The sequence below is a fragment of the Acipenser ruthenus genome, chromosome 5 (assembly GCF_902713425.1).
Source record: "Acipenser ruthenus chromosome 5, fAciRut3.2 maternal haplotype, whole genome shotgun sequence".
Lineage (NCBI taxonomy): Eukaryota > Metazoa > Chordata > Actinopteri > Acipenseriformes > Acipenseridae > Acipenser > Acipenser ruthenus.
Window position 1 is genome coordinate 16,060,037 of NC_081193.1, and position 17,122 is coordinate 16,077,158.

At 35.9% G+C, this 17,122-nt stretch overlaps 1 protein-coding gene across 1 annotated transcript; it reads left to right on the forward strand.

Moving 5' to 3' along the window:
• The first annotated feature begins 627 nt into the window (after nt 1-627).
• On the forward strand, nt 628-16,833 carry LOC117402938 (ammonium transporter Rh type A-like). The gene is made up of 10 exons (XM_034004631.2): nt 628-860; nt 6,060-6,243; nt 6,419-6,569; nt 6,801-6,948; nt 7,827-7,993; nt 8,529-8,666; nt 9,697-9,818; nt 12,841-12,914; nt 13,331-13,404; nt 16,405-16,833. The coding sequence occupies exons 1-10, from the start codon at nt 680-682 to the stop codon at nt 16,477-16,479; spliced, it is 1,314 nt and encodes a 437-aa protein (XP_033860522.1). The 5' UTR covers nt 628-679; the 3' UTR covers nt 16,480-16,833.
• The last annotated feature ends 289 nt before the right edge of the window (nt 16,834-17,122 follow it).

The window sequence follows — 17,122 nt, forward strand, 5'->3', positions numbered from 1 at the left end:
ACATCCTAAACCGCTGTACAATTGCACAGGTTCCATTCAAATTTAAAGATAAACAATACATAAGAAGCAAGAAATTAAATAAAAAAAGTATCATGAAATAAAACCTGATCTCATTTGTATAACAGTAATTTAACTCAATTTCAATGAGATGATGGATTTGGGGTTTGCTGAACAGTTCTACTAATCATTAACAAAATAAATTAAAAACAGGAAATTATGCTAAATAAAACTCATGTCATCTGGAAAAACACAAAATTCAAAACTGGTGACGTGTTTCTCTTCTGCCAAAGCTTCGCCAGGGCAGTTTCTTATTGGATTTATATTTTTTATTATTTTTGTGTAAAATAAGTATGTGCTTCATTCTACTTATTTGGGGTTAAAATAATGTGACATGCTCCCGAAAATAAGAACATGGGTTCATAATGTTGAAGATTGGACTATAAAGCTTCATCTAATTGAATTGATCTTTCTTAGATTATTATAAAAAAAATGTTATGCAGAGAACCCCCCCCCCCTCCCTAAAGCATTCAGTAGCAGTCCCAGCCCTCTCTAGCTGGGTGTGAACTTCCATCCCCCAATGTTCTGCCTTGTCATTGGATTGCAACTGAATCTGCAGCCAATTTAAAACAGGCATCAGTCCTTTTCTAGTATCAAACACACAGGACCAAGATACTTCACCATGCCTTCATCTTTTGCTACCAATATGAGGTTCAAATTTCCTATCCTCGCCCTTTTTTTGGAGATTCTAATAATAGTTTTATTTGGCGTTTTTGTAAGCTACAAGGATTTTTCACATGGTGACCATAAACAAGCCTCAAACGATACCATCACCAGTGTTAGATTCTCTCAATTATACCCTAGTAAGTATTTTTTGTGAATTATTATCTTATCAATCTGCAAGAACCAAAAATTGGAAAGGGACAGATTTTAGAGTTCTAGAGGCTGTATTTCATATCACAATAAGAAATGGCAAACATTCTGTAGCTATGTTTGTCATTTGTGTACATGATATTATATTTACATTTTTAAATAAAAAAGAGGTTATAGGTATTATCAATAATTGTGAACCACCTGTGTATTTTATCAAAATATTACATTTAAATGTTACATTTATATTGCATAAAGATAAAGGTTACAGTTTTTCTATGGGCTTTTTATGTTTTATAAATTATAAGAAAATGTGAATCTACAACTTTTATTTAAGACAAAAAATACTACTATATTGGAGGAGAGAGAATAGTATGGTTGCAAACTCCTAAAATGAGTTAGGCATTTATGCTGAAGAAACAATCTATACTTTTCTTTTAGTGTATGCCATTGCCTATATTTAATTAGTAATTTGATTGACAGTTGCTCCACTGCTTTAATAATTTAAACCATAATTATATGATTTACTGTCATTTTGTTTGCCAAAACACTCATAGTTCTATGCTGCTGAGTGTAATTAAATAAGGCTTACTGGTTTGAATTTGTCAGTGTCACTCTCTCAGCATTTGCACGCTCAGAATGTCTTCTAAAAGATAAAACAACAGTGTGCTTTGATATGGCTTCTGTATGAATTGTTACCTGTCAGCAACATATGTTGCATATTAGTCAGAGGTATGTATCCATGAGGTTCACATTTTTCACGGCAAGACTCAGAGCTCAGCCACCACTAGTGAGAACTCTTATCTACTGCTGTACACTACTACAGTGTTGTTTTTCTTAAGTGTGTGAGTGTTTTCAACTGTAAGATTCTACACCGAGTCTAATACACTTCATCAGATAATACTGAAACAAAAAAAGTTAATTAAGAAGGACATATAAAACATACCAATACCTTAAAATCTATGGAAAGTACAGTAAATCTAAATTGAGAGGTTTTCATTTTTACCACTTACAGACTTGGTTCTAGAATTGGAAAGGGAAAGCAAACTTTGGTCAGCATTAACTAAAATGCATTGACTTGAAGATAAAATAAGTTTATATTTAGGCTGAAAGGAGTATCTCTGGAAGTCCAAAAAGAGGATCCTGGAAGACAGCATAGTAAAACAGCAAATAATGTATTCACCAGCAGCTGGCCAATGTAATGCAATGTATTTATTATCCAACAAGATACTAGGAATGATATAGTTGTAAACTTTAAATTAACAAATATAATCCAACTATGTAAGCAATTCAGGCACAAATTGTGTAGCCACCATATATAAGAAAGAACGAATAGTAATTTCACTTTGTAATGTGGTAATTCAACATGTGAAAATAATCATAAACTAATTGTCACAAAACTGTCCAGGTTTATTCTTTTTGAGCATTTGAAGTTTTGTGATCCAAAGGAACCAATACAAAATTGGGTTTTAATTTTTAATAGAAGTGAAGACCAGTTTAAACTTTATGTAATTTCCCAAATGTTTTCATCATATGTAAATTAATTAAGAAGTTGTGTGGCTCAAACTTTCCTCCTGTATCAAGAAAGCTATACAAACATACATAAACAAAGCTTCATTTGTGCGTAATAAACTAGTTATTAAAAAAAGGCATGTGTTTATCATCATTAGTCTGTGGTGATGAATTCAGCAAAATCCTTTGATATGTCCATGCTTCTGTTGTCCAGTCTCCAGGAGGTCATTTGTGAACACTATCTGATTCTAATCATTAAATAGTTTTAGTGTAAATCAGTAGAGTATTCTCCATCAGCTAAAATTGCAATTATTATTTACTATGTGATATATAGCAAATATGTTCCACTTTTATAAACAGAATTGCAATTTCAACAAGCAGGAATATAACAGGAAAACATTTAATGGTTGAATTAAACCAGTGGTGTGCCGTCAGGACCTTCAAGGTATTCTCTGCTGACCAGACAGTGCCAAGTAAACCGTCAGTCAAATGACTTAACGTTGCCTCACTCACTTGCGTACAGTGTGCTTGCTTATACTATGAAGCATACTACTCTAATTATTATTTGTTCATTTGTCGGACACCTTTATCCAAGATGACTTACAGGGTTTATTAGAGAGTCTAGGGGTTTCCTGAAGGGGATGTGATCAGCCAATAAGAGATCTCCATTTTCCCAGCATGTCTAAAACAACGACCAGATGTTAGAAAAAAAAAACAGTTGAGGGTATTCTCCATTTCAGTTGAAGGGCTTGAGTGAGTTTAACCGAGTCCTTTTTTTTTTTAGACAGGCGACCAATCAGGAGTGAGCAGAGGCGACCAATCATTAGTGAGCAACCCCAAAACATGAATATTCCTTGGTTAGCACTGCAGGAGGATAGCTGGATTTCGCATGATATTGCTTATAAATATACATTGATAAATACAAATACCTTCACAACATCTAATTAATTCAAATTTTAATTTACACTAAAATAAAAAAATGTGAGAAAATGGAGACATCATAGTCGATTTGGTTACGAATCCTTTTTCAAGGAGAACTTTCTCTGAAAAATTGGAGATTGTAAAAAAGGGAGATATACACCACAGATCCCCAAGCTGACACGGGAAGGGAAAGGATATACTCGGCACTTTAAGAATTCAAATTATGAAAGGTATCTGTGGCTTACAGGTAGCTGCCACTTAAAAAAAGAAGGGGGGGTTGCATCATTCAGCACACTCCAGAAAGAAAAACAACAAGCGACATGGCGGGCAGCGAGTGTGATGAGAGAAAAGTACAGCCTTGGGACGCTGTAGGATCTAGTTTCTCTGTGGGTAGATAGAAGTGTTCAGGAAGATCTGGAGTTATGCGTCAGAAATGAGAAAGTTTATGCCCAAATCTATTATGATTTAAAGCAAAGGGGCATAAACCGCAGGTAGTGTACACCTAACTCACACACTCAAGAACACAAAATTCTACCACATTTCTCATCCTTGACCTTTATTATGTTAATATAAAGAAAAAAAATAAAACAATTCTAAACTTTTTTTTACAAAAATATAGTAAAACAAAATACAGCTGTACCATACATACAACTATGGCTCTCGTTGCCCTCGCACAGCTTCTTTTTTTAAGCAACCAAACAAAAAAAACAACTCTAGAAAAAACAACTACTATCCTTAAACGAGATATCTTTGGCAAATCATATTTTTAAATCCTTCTTTTTTTCCCCTTCAACATAACTAATTATGTTAAGTCGATACAATCAGTAAAATTTGTGAATTACAAAGAAATTCCTAAATATATTTACAAAGCGATACAAGATACAGGTGTACCGTTGGTCTATTAATTTTTGAACACCATTTGTTTGAGCATCTTTTGGCAAACTTAGTTCATTAATAACAATAATTAATAACAACTGTCTTTTGTTGCGTGTGAAGTCGGTTGCACGGCTCGAAGTCGGTTGCACGGAAAAACAACCCAGGCTCTCCTTACCGCACCGTGAGTGCTCGGTAGGGCCCCGGCGCAGCTCAGCTCAGCAGAAAAGAGGCACTACATTCTCTGGCTGTAGATTAGAATCCTGCCTAAAAACCTAAAAACTGAAAGTACTGCATATCAAATGCAAAATGTTCAAAACAGATTTTAAACTGTGAGACACTGGATTTGCTTATCAGTATTTTAGAGCTTGATGCTAATTGAGTTGTTTGAGAACAATGAAGAGTTTTGTCCACTTATTCCATCATATTAAGAACATTGTTGTTCTGAGTCTCTCTGCATAGGGATCATGACAGCTCCATTGGGCGTGTCAGTTTATTTGTATGAGATTGTCAAGATGGCAGCCTGGCAACAGATAGGAAAAATGGCCAACCAGTTATTCCTTTCTTGACTGGGATGAACCAAATTAGCTACAGAGGGCAAATGCTTCAAATATGAGGATAATATGATTACATGGGGGGGGGGGGGGGGTATATGGAAAGTGCTGGGAAATGCAAATACTTATTGAAAGCAATCAGTGGACATTGTGTTGACAGGACACTTCCATTACCTTGAACACCCAACATTAGTGAACACTCCCTGACAACATCCTCAGTACAAACGTTTGCTCCTGTGCCATGCTCAAGGGCTTTGTATGAGTATATCAATGAAATGTAGTAATGTTTAATACAAATGTTGTCATGTTTATATCATAAATAACTGGGTGAAAGTCGTTGCAAATAATGTATTTCCCAGTGAATAGAACCTTACCGCCTTCTATCAAGTACTGTACCCTGTATATGGAGTTAGCACCCAACTAATATAATAAATCTATAAAATGCTAATGTATGCGATATAAACTTCATTTGCTGAAACCAATTATGCAATGGTAAATGTGTCCCTAGTATGTCAAAGTAATGAGAATCAGGGAATTAATGAGAATCACATGTGTTAGATGACTTGTATTTTAATTTAAATTTTATTTACACAAAATTAATTTTTTTCTTAATCTCTGATGAATGGTTGAAGCCTTATGTTACAAAATACTAACAGCAGAAGCAATGTCAATGTGTGAAGCTGAAAAAAGTCTTGAATGCTACAATCTACGCAACTCACATAAAAGTAAAACAAATACATACAGAAAATGTGTAACTACTTTGCAAGTAATTATCTGCCAAATGAAAAATCCCATAAGACATACTTACAGTGCAACTTGAACTAGTCTCCCAGGAAAATGATGATTCTATATAATATTCAGTGCACACCGAAATGTTATACCGAGACTTTCAGAGTTAAGGTGAAGTTTAAAATAAAATGTTCTGCCCGTAATTACTGTTCCATGTCACTGTCGTCCTGTCCTTGGCTAGGTTCTTAGATTCACTATAGGTTCACAGAAATGATATTAACTAATGCATTCTGCTCTGGACAGTGTCTATTTCAGAGGAAAGCTTTAACTCTGTGTCATTTCCCTAACCCACAAGTATGATTGAACTAACAGGACATTTATCAAAGCATTTATTCCAGTTATTAGAGAATACGTTTCTTATTTTTTTTTTCTTTTTTCAGAATGATTAGAAACATAACACAGCAGAGGAATGTAAAATAATCTATGACAAAATCATAAGGGGACAGTAAAACAATAAAACGCAGAAAATGTCCTTTTACTTACTCGTTAAGTTACATCATTTTAACTAATAGTTTTTTGGTTTTTTTTTGTTTTTTTTTGCAGTGTTCCAGGATGTACACGTGATGATCTTCATCGGATTTGGTTTCCTGATGACCTTCTTGAAGAGATATGGCTTCAGCAGTGTTGGAATCAATATGCTCCTCGCTGCCTTGGGTCTTCAGTGGGGCATACTGGTGCAAGGCTTCTGGCACCTCCACAATGGGAAAATCGAAATTGACATTCTAAAGTAATTATATTTATTTAACCTCCCTCCCCAAACACAAGTCCTCTGTAATATAACATGTAGGCCATTTCTCTATGTAAATTATCATTTTTATTTCAAAAAATTTATTTGCATTCAAATAACCTAAAATAAGTACTAAAAAAAGCTAAACGTATGTTTTTGTTGTCTCTTTCACCAGAATGATTAATGCAGATTTCAGCACAGCCACTGTTCTCATTTCATTTGGCGCAGTTCTGGGAAAAACTAGTCCTGTCCAGTTACTGATAATGACAATCCTGGAGATCACTGTGTTTGCAATGAATGAGCATCTGGTCGCTGAAGTGCTAGGGGTAAGTGTGAATCTTTTCAGTCCACATATTTGACCTATTAAAGATGACTGGTACATTATAAGCACACTTCAAGCTACAGCAGAGCATCCAGATGACTAGGGAATGTGAAGAAGCATGACACTCAAAGATAAAGTCTTGTGAGTAAGTTTAATGTGTGGAGCCGCTCTGTGTAATAGGCTCTTATTGTACATTGTTAAAGGACTAATCTGTTAATAATTTGTATTCAAACAGGCTAATGATGTTGGGGCCTCAATGATAATCCATGCTTTTGGGGCTTACTTTGGTTTGGCTGTAGCCCGTATCCTCTACAGACCAGGGTTGAAAAATGGCCACGAAAATGAGGGGTCTGTCTACCACTCTGACTTATTTGCAATGATCGGTGAGTGTGCATATTGATTTTATTTATTTATTTTGTATTGAATCTTTATTTAAGCAGGAAAGTCCAACTGAGATTAAAATATATTTTTCAAGAGTGACCTGGTCAAGAAGGTGGAATCTAATCCAAAAAAAACACACACAAATTCAATTGAGCATAACTAACACAAACAAATTAATCACTGAGAAAAAAAAAAAAAGAAAAAAAAATCATTTTTTTTATTCAATTGTCTCTGAAGTTAAGCCAACTGCTTGTATACTTTGGGTTCGATTTATAAAATAATTATTGAACCATCCAAGCACCTTTTCACCTGTACCAATTTCCACAGGGCATATGTTTTTTTTTTTTTTGTTTTGTTTTTTAATTATGTTTTTTGTTTGAATCAGTAAATACATTTCTACATAGTTAAATTATATCATTATTTCACAAAGATGGATAATTAAAGTAAACATGGTATGCCACCTAATGGTTAAATATTGAAATGCATATGTTCAACATCACTTGTTTGTGGGTTTAATCTGTTAATCTGAAAAATTGTAAAATTCATAAAGCAGAATGAGTTGCAAAAAACAAACAGATTGCAAATTACATACAGGTAGTGGACAAAAAAATGTAAACACCAATGTAAAGTCACTTAATAGGGCGTTGGGCCACTATGGTATCCTGCTCTGTAGAGTTCTCAGCAGACCGTTTTTGACCATTTACCCAGGGGTCCATTTTTTGGTCCACTACCTGTATAATACTATAGCATTGTCTGCTTACCCTGATTCATTAAACATACATACATACATACACATACACACATACATACACACACACACACACACACACACACACACACACACACACACACACACACACACCAATTTATTTCATTACAGGTACCATTTTCCTGTGGATGTTTTGGCCCAGCTTTAACTCTGCTATTGCTGATGAAGGTGAAAATCAGTATAGAGCTGTTGTAAACACTTACTTCTCATTGGCTGCTTGTGTCGTTGCTGCATATGCAATCTCCAGCGTTGTGGAACACAAAGGCAAACTTGACATGGTAAGGGTTATATATTAAATACAAAAAGTTACATTAATTAAAGAATAGCTTCAAATTACTTTAAAAAAAAAATGAACTGCCCACATTTCATGATGTTGCAATCTTGTAATTATTCTGTCTGATTTTATTGCATTTAAATGAGACCTGTAAACATGGGCAGTCAGATAGTTCCTCAAATCATGCAGTGTTTTTTTTTTGGTCATATGATGAATACAGACAACAACAATATTGTTTGATGTAAAGTATTTCAAAACATTATGCTGCTTTATGTTCATGGGAAAACAATACATCATTATTTAATACCTGGTTGAAACAAAAACCTAGCCTGTTGGGGGTATTTGACTTAATCCTCAGTTGTTGTCACAATATGGTGCAATTGGCACTAGGCACCTTGTCTGAAGTAGGGCCAAGGAGTGAAGCTCACACTGCTACAGTTTGTATTACTCTGTGGATAAATACGAGAAATAATTAATCTCCAGTTCGGACAAGTTAGCACCAAACTCATCATATGGTATCCTCTGGTTTGTCTATACAGGTTCACATTCAGAATGCCACTCTAGCAGGAGGCGTGGCAGTAGGAACCTGTGCTGACATGAACATCGGCCCCTTTGGAGCTATGCTTATTGGTTTGGTAGCTGGAATCATTTCAACTGTTGGATTCAAGTTTTTGTCTGTAAGTATTTTGTGATTTGATTGTAAGTATCTGCTAAATGAATAAATAAATAATAATAATAATAATAATAATAATAATAATAATAATAATAATAATAATAATAATAATAATAATAATAATAATAATAATTCTTTTGGAGATAATTATATTTAAAGATACACATATATACCCTCTGCAATTTAGCATTTATAATGAAGTGTGGTTTGTAGCAGTATTATTACGTTCTCAAAATACAGGGACTTCATCTACTTTGTAGTTGTGCTGCAGTCACCGTTTTCTAATTCTCACTCCATACACTTAACGTTAAGCTCTTTGTATGGGCATATCCAAAGGATAGTAAAAGCATTAATAACAAAACAATGTGTCTAATAAATAATCTAACAAATGTGTAACTATAGTGCCTTTGTTTTAATTAGGGCTCTAGCTCTTCATTTCTATCTGCCAGCTGCTCTACCTTGCTTATATTTAGTTCATGTTTTGAAGCTGAAGTAAGTAACAACACAAAAGAAGGCATAAGTTGTACTGATACCGAGTGTACCAACCACCTGAGAAGTATCAGAAAGAGGTCACACTTTCAAGTGTGTTATTGAGCTTATAAAATGGCTCATTATTATTTAAGCACTGTGATTTTACTTGCAATAATAAAATGAGATCAGATGACATTGGGATGTTAGCAGCCAATCAAGAAATGTCTATGACATTGCTTAATGGAGGATCAACCTAATAACAGACACACATTACTGTAACTCACAGTTTGAGTATTATCAGTACTGAGTACAAAGTCCATCCAGTGGAAACCAAGTAAGCACACTACAGCGCAACACTTATGTTAAAATGAAATTCCCAAGCATGATCTTAATTTTGTGATGTACGTGGTTATACAGTGTGGGTAGAGCAGTTTTTGCAAGAGAAGTGTGAAGTGAAGTTACACAAATGGTTCCAATGGGTTTCTCTTTTATCAGTCGCAGAGCAACTGTACCTTTTTGTATGTATTTTCCTTATGAATGTATTATTTAATTTTTTTTTTTAGCCAGTCCTTGCATCCAAGCTGGGTATCCAAGACACGTGTGGTGTTCACAATCTTCACGGTATGCCTGGTATTTTAGGAGGGATTGCTGGCATTGTGGCTGTTGCAATGGGAGCATCTGAGGGGTGAGACTTATTCTTATTCTTATTCTTATTCTTATTCTTATTCTTATTCTTATTATTTATTATTATTTATTTCTTAGTAGACGCCCTTATCCAGGGCGACTTATATATTGCTCAAAGAGCCAACTTCCCAACATATTTATAGGCTTTTGATACCATGGTAACCACACATTTATTTCTCTTTAACTCTAATCATTGTGATGTCATTTACTATATAAATGATGTAACAATCTAGTGTTCCTTTCTATTTAAACCTTCCGGCACCATGGTAGCTAGTCTATTTATCCATTTATTTTCCTTTAGTCTTCTGTAAAGTACATTATCTAATTGCATTTTTTCTAAAACCATTAACTATGAGGGTGATGTAAGTATAGGTGCAGTGCAAATAATTGTAGATGCAAAATTCAAATTGCACTGTGCCTTATGTAAGCTTAAGAGCAATGCAAATTACTCAACACGCACAAACAATGATCTGCAATTATGATAATGAGGGTCTCAGTGAGCGCATCTGTCTATTTAACGGCTGCACTTGCAGAGTTAGGAGTACAGAGAGCAGTAGTCGCTGTATGACGTTTGTGGAGTACGAAAATACAAAGCAAAAATAAATATGTGAGAGGGCAGCAAAGTCCTCTTGGCGCACAGGAAAAAAACTAAAGTTTTCTGAGGAGCTGAGGGTCCTTACGGCTGAGATCACACAGCATGAAACGGAGTTGTTTGGAAAAGCCTCAGCCAACATCAGGTAGGCGAGTATCCTTAGGAAATTATATGTATTGGCCTGCCCCTTTTCAGCATGGCATCCAGAAATATGCCTAGTACTCCCAACAGACATTCCAACTGTGGTCTGAAAGGAACCAAGAGGCTAAGTAGTGCAGAGAACACAACACTTTCACATGTGCAGGGATAGCGGTCCCTAGATTGATGCTGGGGTCTAGCTCATCCATCAATTCAGCTATTAGGTCTAGGATGACCTGCGGAGTGAGACGATAATGCTTTAGCACTGCATCCTCCAGCATCCCAAACAAAGTGACCCTGGGATTGAATATGCAGGGTCTTCTTCATCTTGCCCTTCTCTTCTGAATGTGTTGCCTCTCCTCAACAACAGCTAAGTGTCCCTGCATCAGGAAGTGTACCACAGCTGCCATCCTAAAGCCAATGACAGGTCTCTGCAGGTGTGTGCTTTTATACAGCTCTCAATTACTCGCTTCTACAATGGATTGCACCTTGTAAGAAGAATTTTTGGAGGGTCAGCAATTGCCTAAGTGCAAGGCAAAATCCCTACATCACATTATAATGTTTGTGCCTGCTTAGTATCCAGATCCCACCCAATTCCATGCTCTTTTCTTCATTTGAATGCATTTCAATATAATTTTAATGGATTAATGATGGCAAAATGCAAATCTGATAGCGGGTGCAGAATGACAGATGAACACTATTCTTTACATACGACACATTTTTAGCAACCGTTAAAATCAGACTCTATGGCTGCTAAACATAATTTTATGGCAGCACTATGGGGGGTTTGCTCCCACAAATCACTTTGTGTGTATCCTTACATCACCCCCATTATGTCATCCATGTTGTGTCTGTTCCTGGTAAAATGCTGAGCTATTGGTTCATTTACTTTTTTATTTCTTATATTTGATAGGTGGTTCTGTATTCTTTTATATAATGATGTACCTGTCTCTCCTACATATTTTATTTTATTACATTTTATGCAAAATATACCATAGACAAGGTTGCTATCCTTGCATAACGGATTTTTAAGACTGAATATTTATTTTCTTTATTTGCGATTTCACTTTTATCTTTACCAATATATTTTGCACACTTCTGCATGTTTCAATGTCCCTTAATGTATCTATGGTCACTTTACTCAGCACGGAGAATCCACAATGAATGAATGATTTATTGATTGCAATTGCAGATGATTTAATGAACTGTTATGGGCGCTCAAGGCCTGAGTGAATGATAAATTTGGCCAGAGGCCTCGTCCGTGGATGCTCAAGGGCTACCTGTGCGAGGCCAGCTGGAAAAAACATGAACAATTACATGCATCCCAATGCCACAGATAGGAAGTGTCTATGAGGCCACCAAACCATGAATGGAAAAATAATAATAATGATTAACGCACCCCACAGTGGCGCACTGCTACCTACCCCCCAGAATATTGAAAAATGAATGAAGATGAGCAGCCGAGACACAGCGACATTGGAGAAAAACACACAGAGCCTTTATGTGCTTGCTGATAATGTGTTTGTTAGGGGCGGATTCTCCTTGCAGACAAGCAACCAAGTTTACAATGTTTACTGTGGACTAAAATGTCAGCCAAATTTGCACCCCTTTAAAGCTAAAGATCGGTGTTTCGGGAAATATTTTTTTCATATTTTCTGAATTATGAAGTATACGTAAAGGCTTCCAAACTATTTTTGAAATGTTGGGTAATAATTCAGAATATGTCATTATTAATGGTACTCTCTTAACCCTCTCTTCCCTTTTCTTATAATCAAGCAGTGATTTGTCAATGTTTCTCAATTCTCTCTCAATAATTTGCTCTTTATATCCTCTTTTCTTAAGATTTATTTTTAATTCCTTTCTGTTTTTTGTAGTCATAGGTTATTTTTCTCCTTATACCCAGTCCTTTAGAAATTGCTCTTTTAGTATCGATAGGATGTGCAGATGACGTAGGTACTGATGTAAAGATCTGTTTTACTAGATCCTTGGTCAAGTTTAACCAAGGTGTCTAAGAATTCAATTTCAGATTAATTTGCCCATACACGTGCTTGCAAAATGCATACCTAATTTGGAGACTATTGCTGTGTCATCATTCTATTTGTAACCAATCTGTTAACCTAATTAAATACAACTTTGTTTCCATTGGGTTCTGTCCCAATTTATAGAGGCTGGGTTTTCAAATTGAAGGGTTATTTTATAAAGCAGGAATGTCAAAGAATGCCGGAAACGATATATCCGTATGTGTTATGATTCTTTTATGTCATATGCTATTTGTTTCATTCTGCCCCGACAGTGCGTCATATGAAATGCAGGCAGCAGCCTTGGCTTCATCTGTGTCTATTGCCATTGTGGGAGGAACTATCACAGGTATGCAAATCCAGTGTTTTAAAAGTATTTTAGTAAACTAGCCAAGTAGTTGGAAGAATTGCTGCTTTAATGCAAACTTTAAAAACAAACATGGAAACATCTAAAAAAAAAAAACATGCTTGGTCTATTAGTGCAGTAGTCCTCACTTCTGATTTTTTTTCAATCTATTCTAGTCTAGTTAATTGAAATAAAATGTCTGTACCAACAGCAGAGTAAGGGCCAAAATAACATGTTCAGTAAAATACTGCCTGGATCTGCAGGATTCTGTTTTTTTTTGTTGTGACAGGTCAGTGTATGTGAAAAGAATCGAACGGTAAATGAAATCTGAGGAAGGATTAAAAAAGATTTGTTATAAAATGTGTCCACCTTAAACCAGGTTCACTTCAGGATAAAATGTTCTTGGTCACTGTTCACAGGTTTCATTTTGAGGCTGCCAATCTGGGGACAGCCACCTGATCAAAACTGTTTTGATGATTCCATTTACTGGGAGGTATGTAATGCCACAATGCTCATTGAGTCAATTCACCATGTTGTGCTTCTGAGAAAATAAATAAATAAATAAATAATATATATAACGGCAATTAACCTATACAGTGGCTCTCAAAAGTATTCACCCCACTTGGACTTTTCCACATTTTATTGTGTTACAACATGGAATCAAAATGGATTTAATTAGGAGTTTTTGCCACTGATCAACACAAAAAAGTCCATAATGTCAAAGTGAAAAATAAAATCTACAAATTGTTCTAAATTAATTACAATTACCAAACAGAAAACAATTGATTGCATAAGTATTCACCCCCTTGAGTCAATATTTGGTAGAGGCACCTTTGGCAGCAGTTACAGCACATCTGGACACTGCAATTTTTGCCCATTCTTCTTTGCAAAATTGCTCAAGCTCCGTCAAGTTGGTGAACAGCAATTTTCAACTCTTTCCACATATTCTCAATTGGATTGAGGTCCGGGCTTTGACTGGGCCACTCCAGGACATTGACCTTTTTGTTATTAAGCCACTCCACTGTGGCTTTGGCTGTATGTTTGGGGTCATTGTCCTGCTGGAAGATGAATCTTCTCCCAAGTTCCAGGTCTCTTGCAGACTTCAGCAGGTTTTCCTCCAGGATTTCTCTGTACTTTGCTGCATCCATTTTGCCCTCTATCTTCACAAGCTTTCCAGGCCCTGATGCAGAGAAGCATCCCCACAGGATGATGCTGCCACCACCATGCTTCACGGTAGGGATGGTGTTCTCAGGATGATGTGCGGTGTTAGGCTTGCGCCAAACATAGAGCTTAGCATCGAGATTTGATCTGTTTTTTTCAACAATGGCTTGCTTTTTGCCACTCTCCCATTTAGGCCAGTTTTGTGAAACACCTGGGCTATTGTTGCCATATGCACAGTGTCTCCCAGCTCAGCCGTGGAAGACTGTAACTCCTTTAGAGTTGCTATAGGCCTCTTGGTGGTCTCCCTGACTAGTGCCCTTCTTGCCCGGATACTCATTTTTTGAGGACGGCCTGTTCTAGACAGATTCACAGTTGTGTCATATTCTCTCCATTTCTTAATAACAGACTTTACTGTGCTCCGGGGGATATTCAATGCCTTGGAAATGTTCTTCTATCCTACCCCTGATTGGTGCTTTTGAAGAACCTTATTCAGGATTTGCTTTGAATGTTCCTTCATCTTCATGATGTAGTTTTTGTTAGGAAATGTACTAACCAACTGTGGGACCTCCCAGAGACAGGTGTATTTAACCTGAAATCATGTGAAACACCTTAATTGCACACAGGTGGACTCCATTCAACTAATTATGTGACTTCTAAAGACAATTGGTTGCACCAGAGCTTATTTAGGTGTGTCATAGCAAAGGGGGTGAATATTTATGCAATCAATTATTTTCTGTTTTATATTTGTAATTAATTTAGAACAATTTGTAGATTGTATTTCACTTTGACATTATGGACTTTTTTGTGTTGATCAGTGGCAAAAACTCCTAATTAAATCAATTTTGATTCCATGTTGTAACACAATAAAATGTGGAAAAGTCCAAGGAGGGTGAATACTTTTTGAGAGCCACAGTACATATAAACATGTCCCTTTGAAGTTATTTTAAGCTGACTCCATTTCTTAATTAAACTCTTGGAAAAGCATTGTGAAACTTTTATTTTTTTCTCACATAATTTGAATGAGACTATGATTCTGTTTCATTGATAATGTAAAAAAAAAAAAAAAAGCAGCTCCATATTTGTAATTCAAACCGAACACAAAAAGCAAGTTCATTTAAATTGCTTTTCCTGGATTTAAAATCTTAATGACTTTTGCAAAAATGTTATAACCTGTTTCGCAAATAAGTTTCCTCTTAATTCCTCTTAGTTAGCTTCACTCACTGTTTGCATTGTTTGAATTAAAAATAAGGAGCTACATTATTTTTTTTTACATTATGAATCAGAATCATAGTCTCAATCAAGTTACGGTAGAAAAAAACAAAAGTGAACTTGTTTATCAATCAACACTTTTCCAAGAGTTTAATTGAACGGAGACGGCTAAAAAAAAAAAAAAAAAAAAAAGAAAAAAGAGGGGACATCAAGTGATCAAAAATAAAAACCGAAAAGAGCCCTAAGTATGTGCTGAGCTTATATGTTTAGCTTAATCATTTTTCAGTATCCTGTGAAAAATGCTATGTGCCGGTCTTGGACTCCCATCATGTTCTCGTTATACTGTCCTTGGTAGCGGCGTTCAAAGTCCAGTATATCCTGGTGGAAGCGCTTGCCTTGCTCCTCCAAGTACGCTCCCATGTTCTCCTTGAATTTATCATCAAGGATATGGACTTTGAGGGACATCCTACAGCCCATTGTGCCGTAGTTCTTCACCAGAGTCTCAACCAGCTCCACATAGTTTTCGGCCTTCCTGCTCTCGTCTAAAGACGGCTGCTCTCTCTCCGGAGGAGAGGGTACGGGGAGCTCATGGCAGTGTGGCACCGGGGCGATGGATGAAGGAAGGTCCGGATACGTGATAGCAGATGCATTCTTGCCAGTCCGACATTTGGAAGGGTCCACCATGCAGAAGTAGCAGTTGCTTGAGTTGTCAGTGGGTTCCCACCAAATTCTTGGGATAGCGAACTTCATGGCTCTCTTTTCCCCTCTGTACCATCCTACAAAAATACATTTATTTCACCCAGCACTGAATCTATCTGGAATGTTCTGGAAAATAGGTCAATTTCAAAATATCACTGTCCTGGTCACAAAAGCAAAGTTTGTGGGGAATAATAGCCATTTTCTATACTTTTGAGGCATAAGCAATTAGGAAATAACACTTACTACCCAGGAACCAAAAAAAAAAAAAAAAAAAAATGTGTTACACGGTGTTGTCTAGGAAAGGTTTTCAGGTGGTTTAGTTGTTTTGAACTATAAAGCCATTGACATATGTGTGCAGCTTGTAACGTGGTTGTAGCATAATGGCGGCTATGGTTACTAACCTGCTGGAGTTGATCTTGTCCAGGTACCAGAAGAGGAGGAAGAGAATGAGGAGGGCCTGGCTCATGGAGAGCATTCCAATAATAAGGCAGAGCCATAGAGCAAAGAGCTCTGGAGGTTGTGATGAATGATATTGATATGGGGATAAAGAGTACAAAGTGATCAGGAAATACTAACACAAACTATTAGTGTCCAACTAGAATATTTCATTTTTTATAGTATGGTTCAACATTGCTTTTTGTAAGTAAATTGCTTATTGGCATTTTGTTGCAGTGAACCTGGAGTTTTTTATTTGCATGTCTGCTAATTGTTCATTAGTATTTTAACATGGTATTTTGCTGTGTGTTGGTTTGTCTTGACATAAAATATTGTGACTTTTCTTTCTGAGCCAAAATAACGTGTCATGACAAAAATGTGGTGACAAAAAACTTTTCACATTGTATATCTATTGAAAGATGATATGTTCAGGTTTATTTTTATTACTTATTTTTTTTTATATATAAAACAACAAATGCCAGATGTTCAGCTATTGGCAAGTAGGGAAAAAAAGGTCCTACAGTGTAAGATGGACAAATTCTTAAAAAAAACAAAAAGAAAACACTTCTGAAAATTGACATTAATAAAAGGTCTTGCAGGAAGACTAGTTTTAAATTGGCTACTTTAAACAAAATAATTGATCAAACCTAAGGACCATATTCTTTTTATCTAAATCACAAGTACACTTCAGTAAATAAACAGCTTTA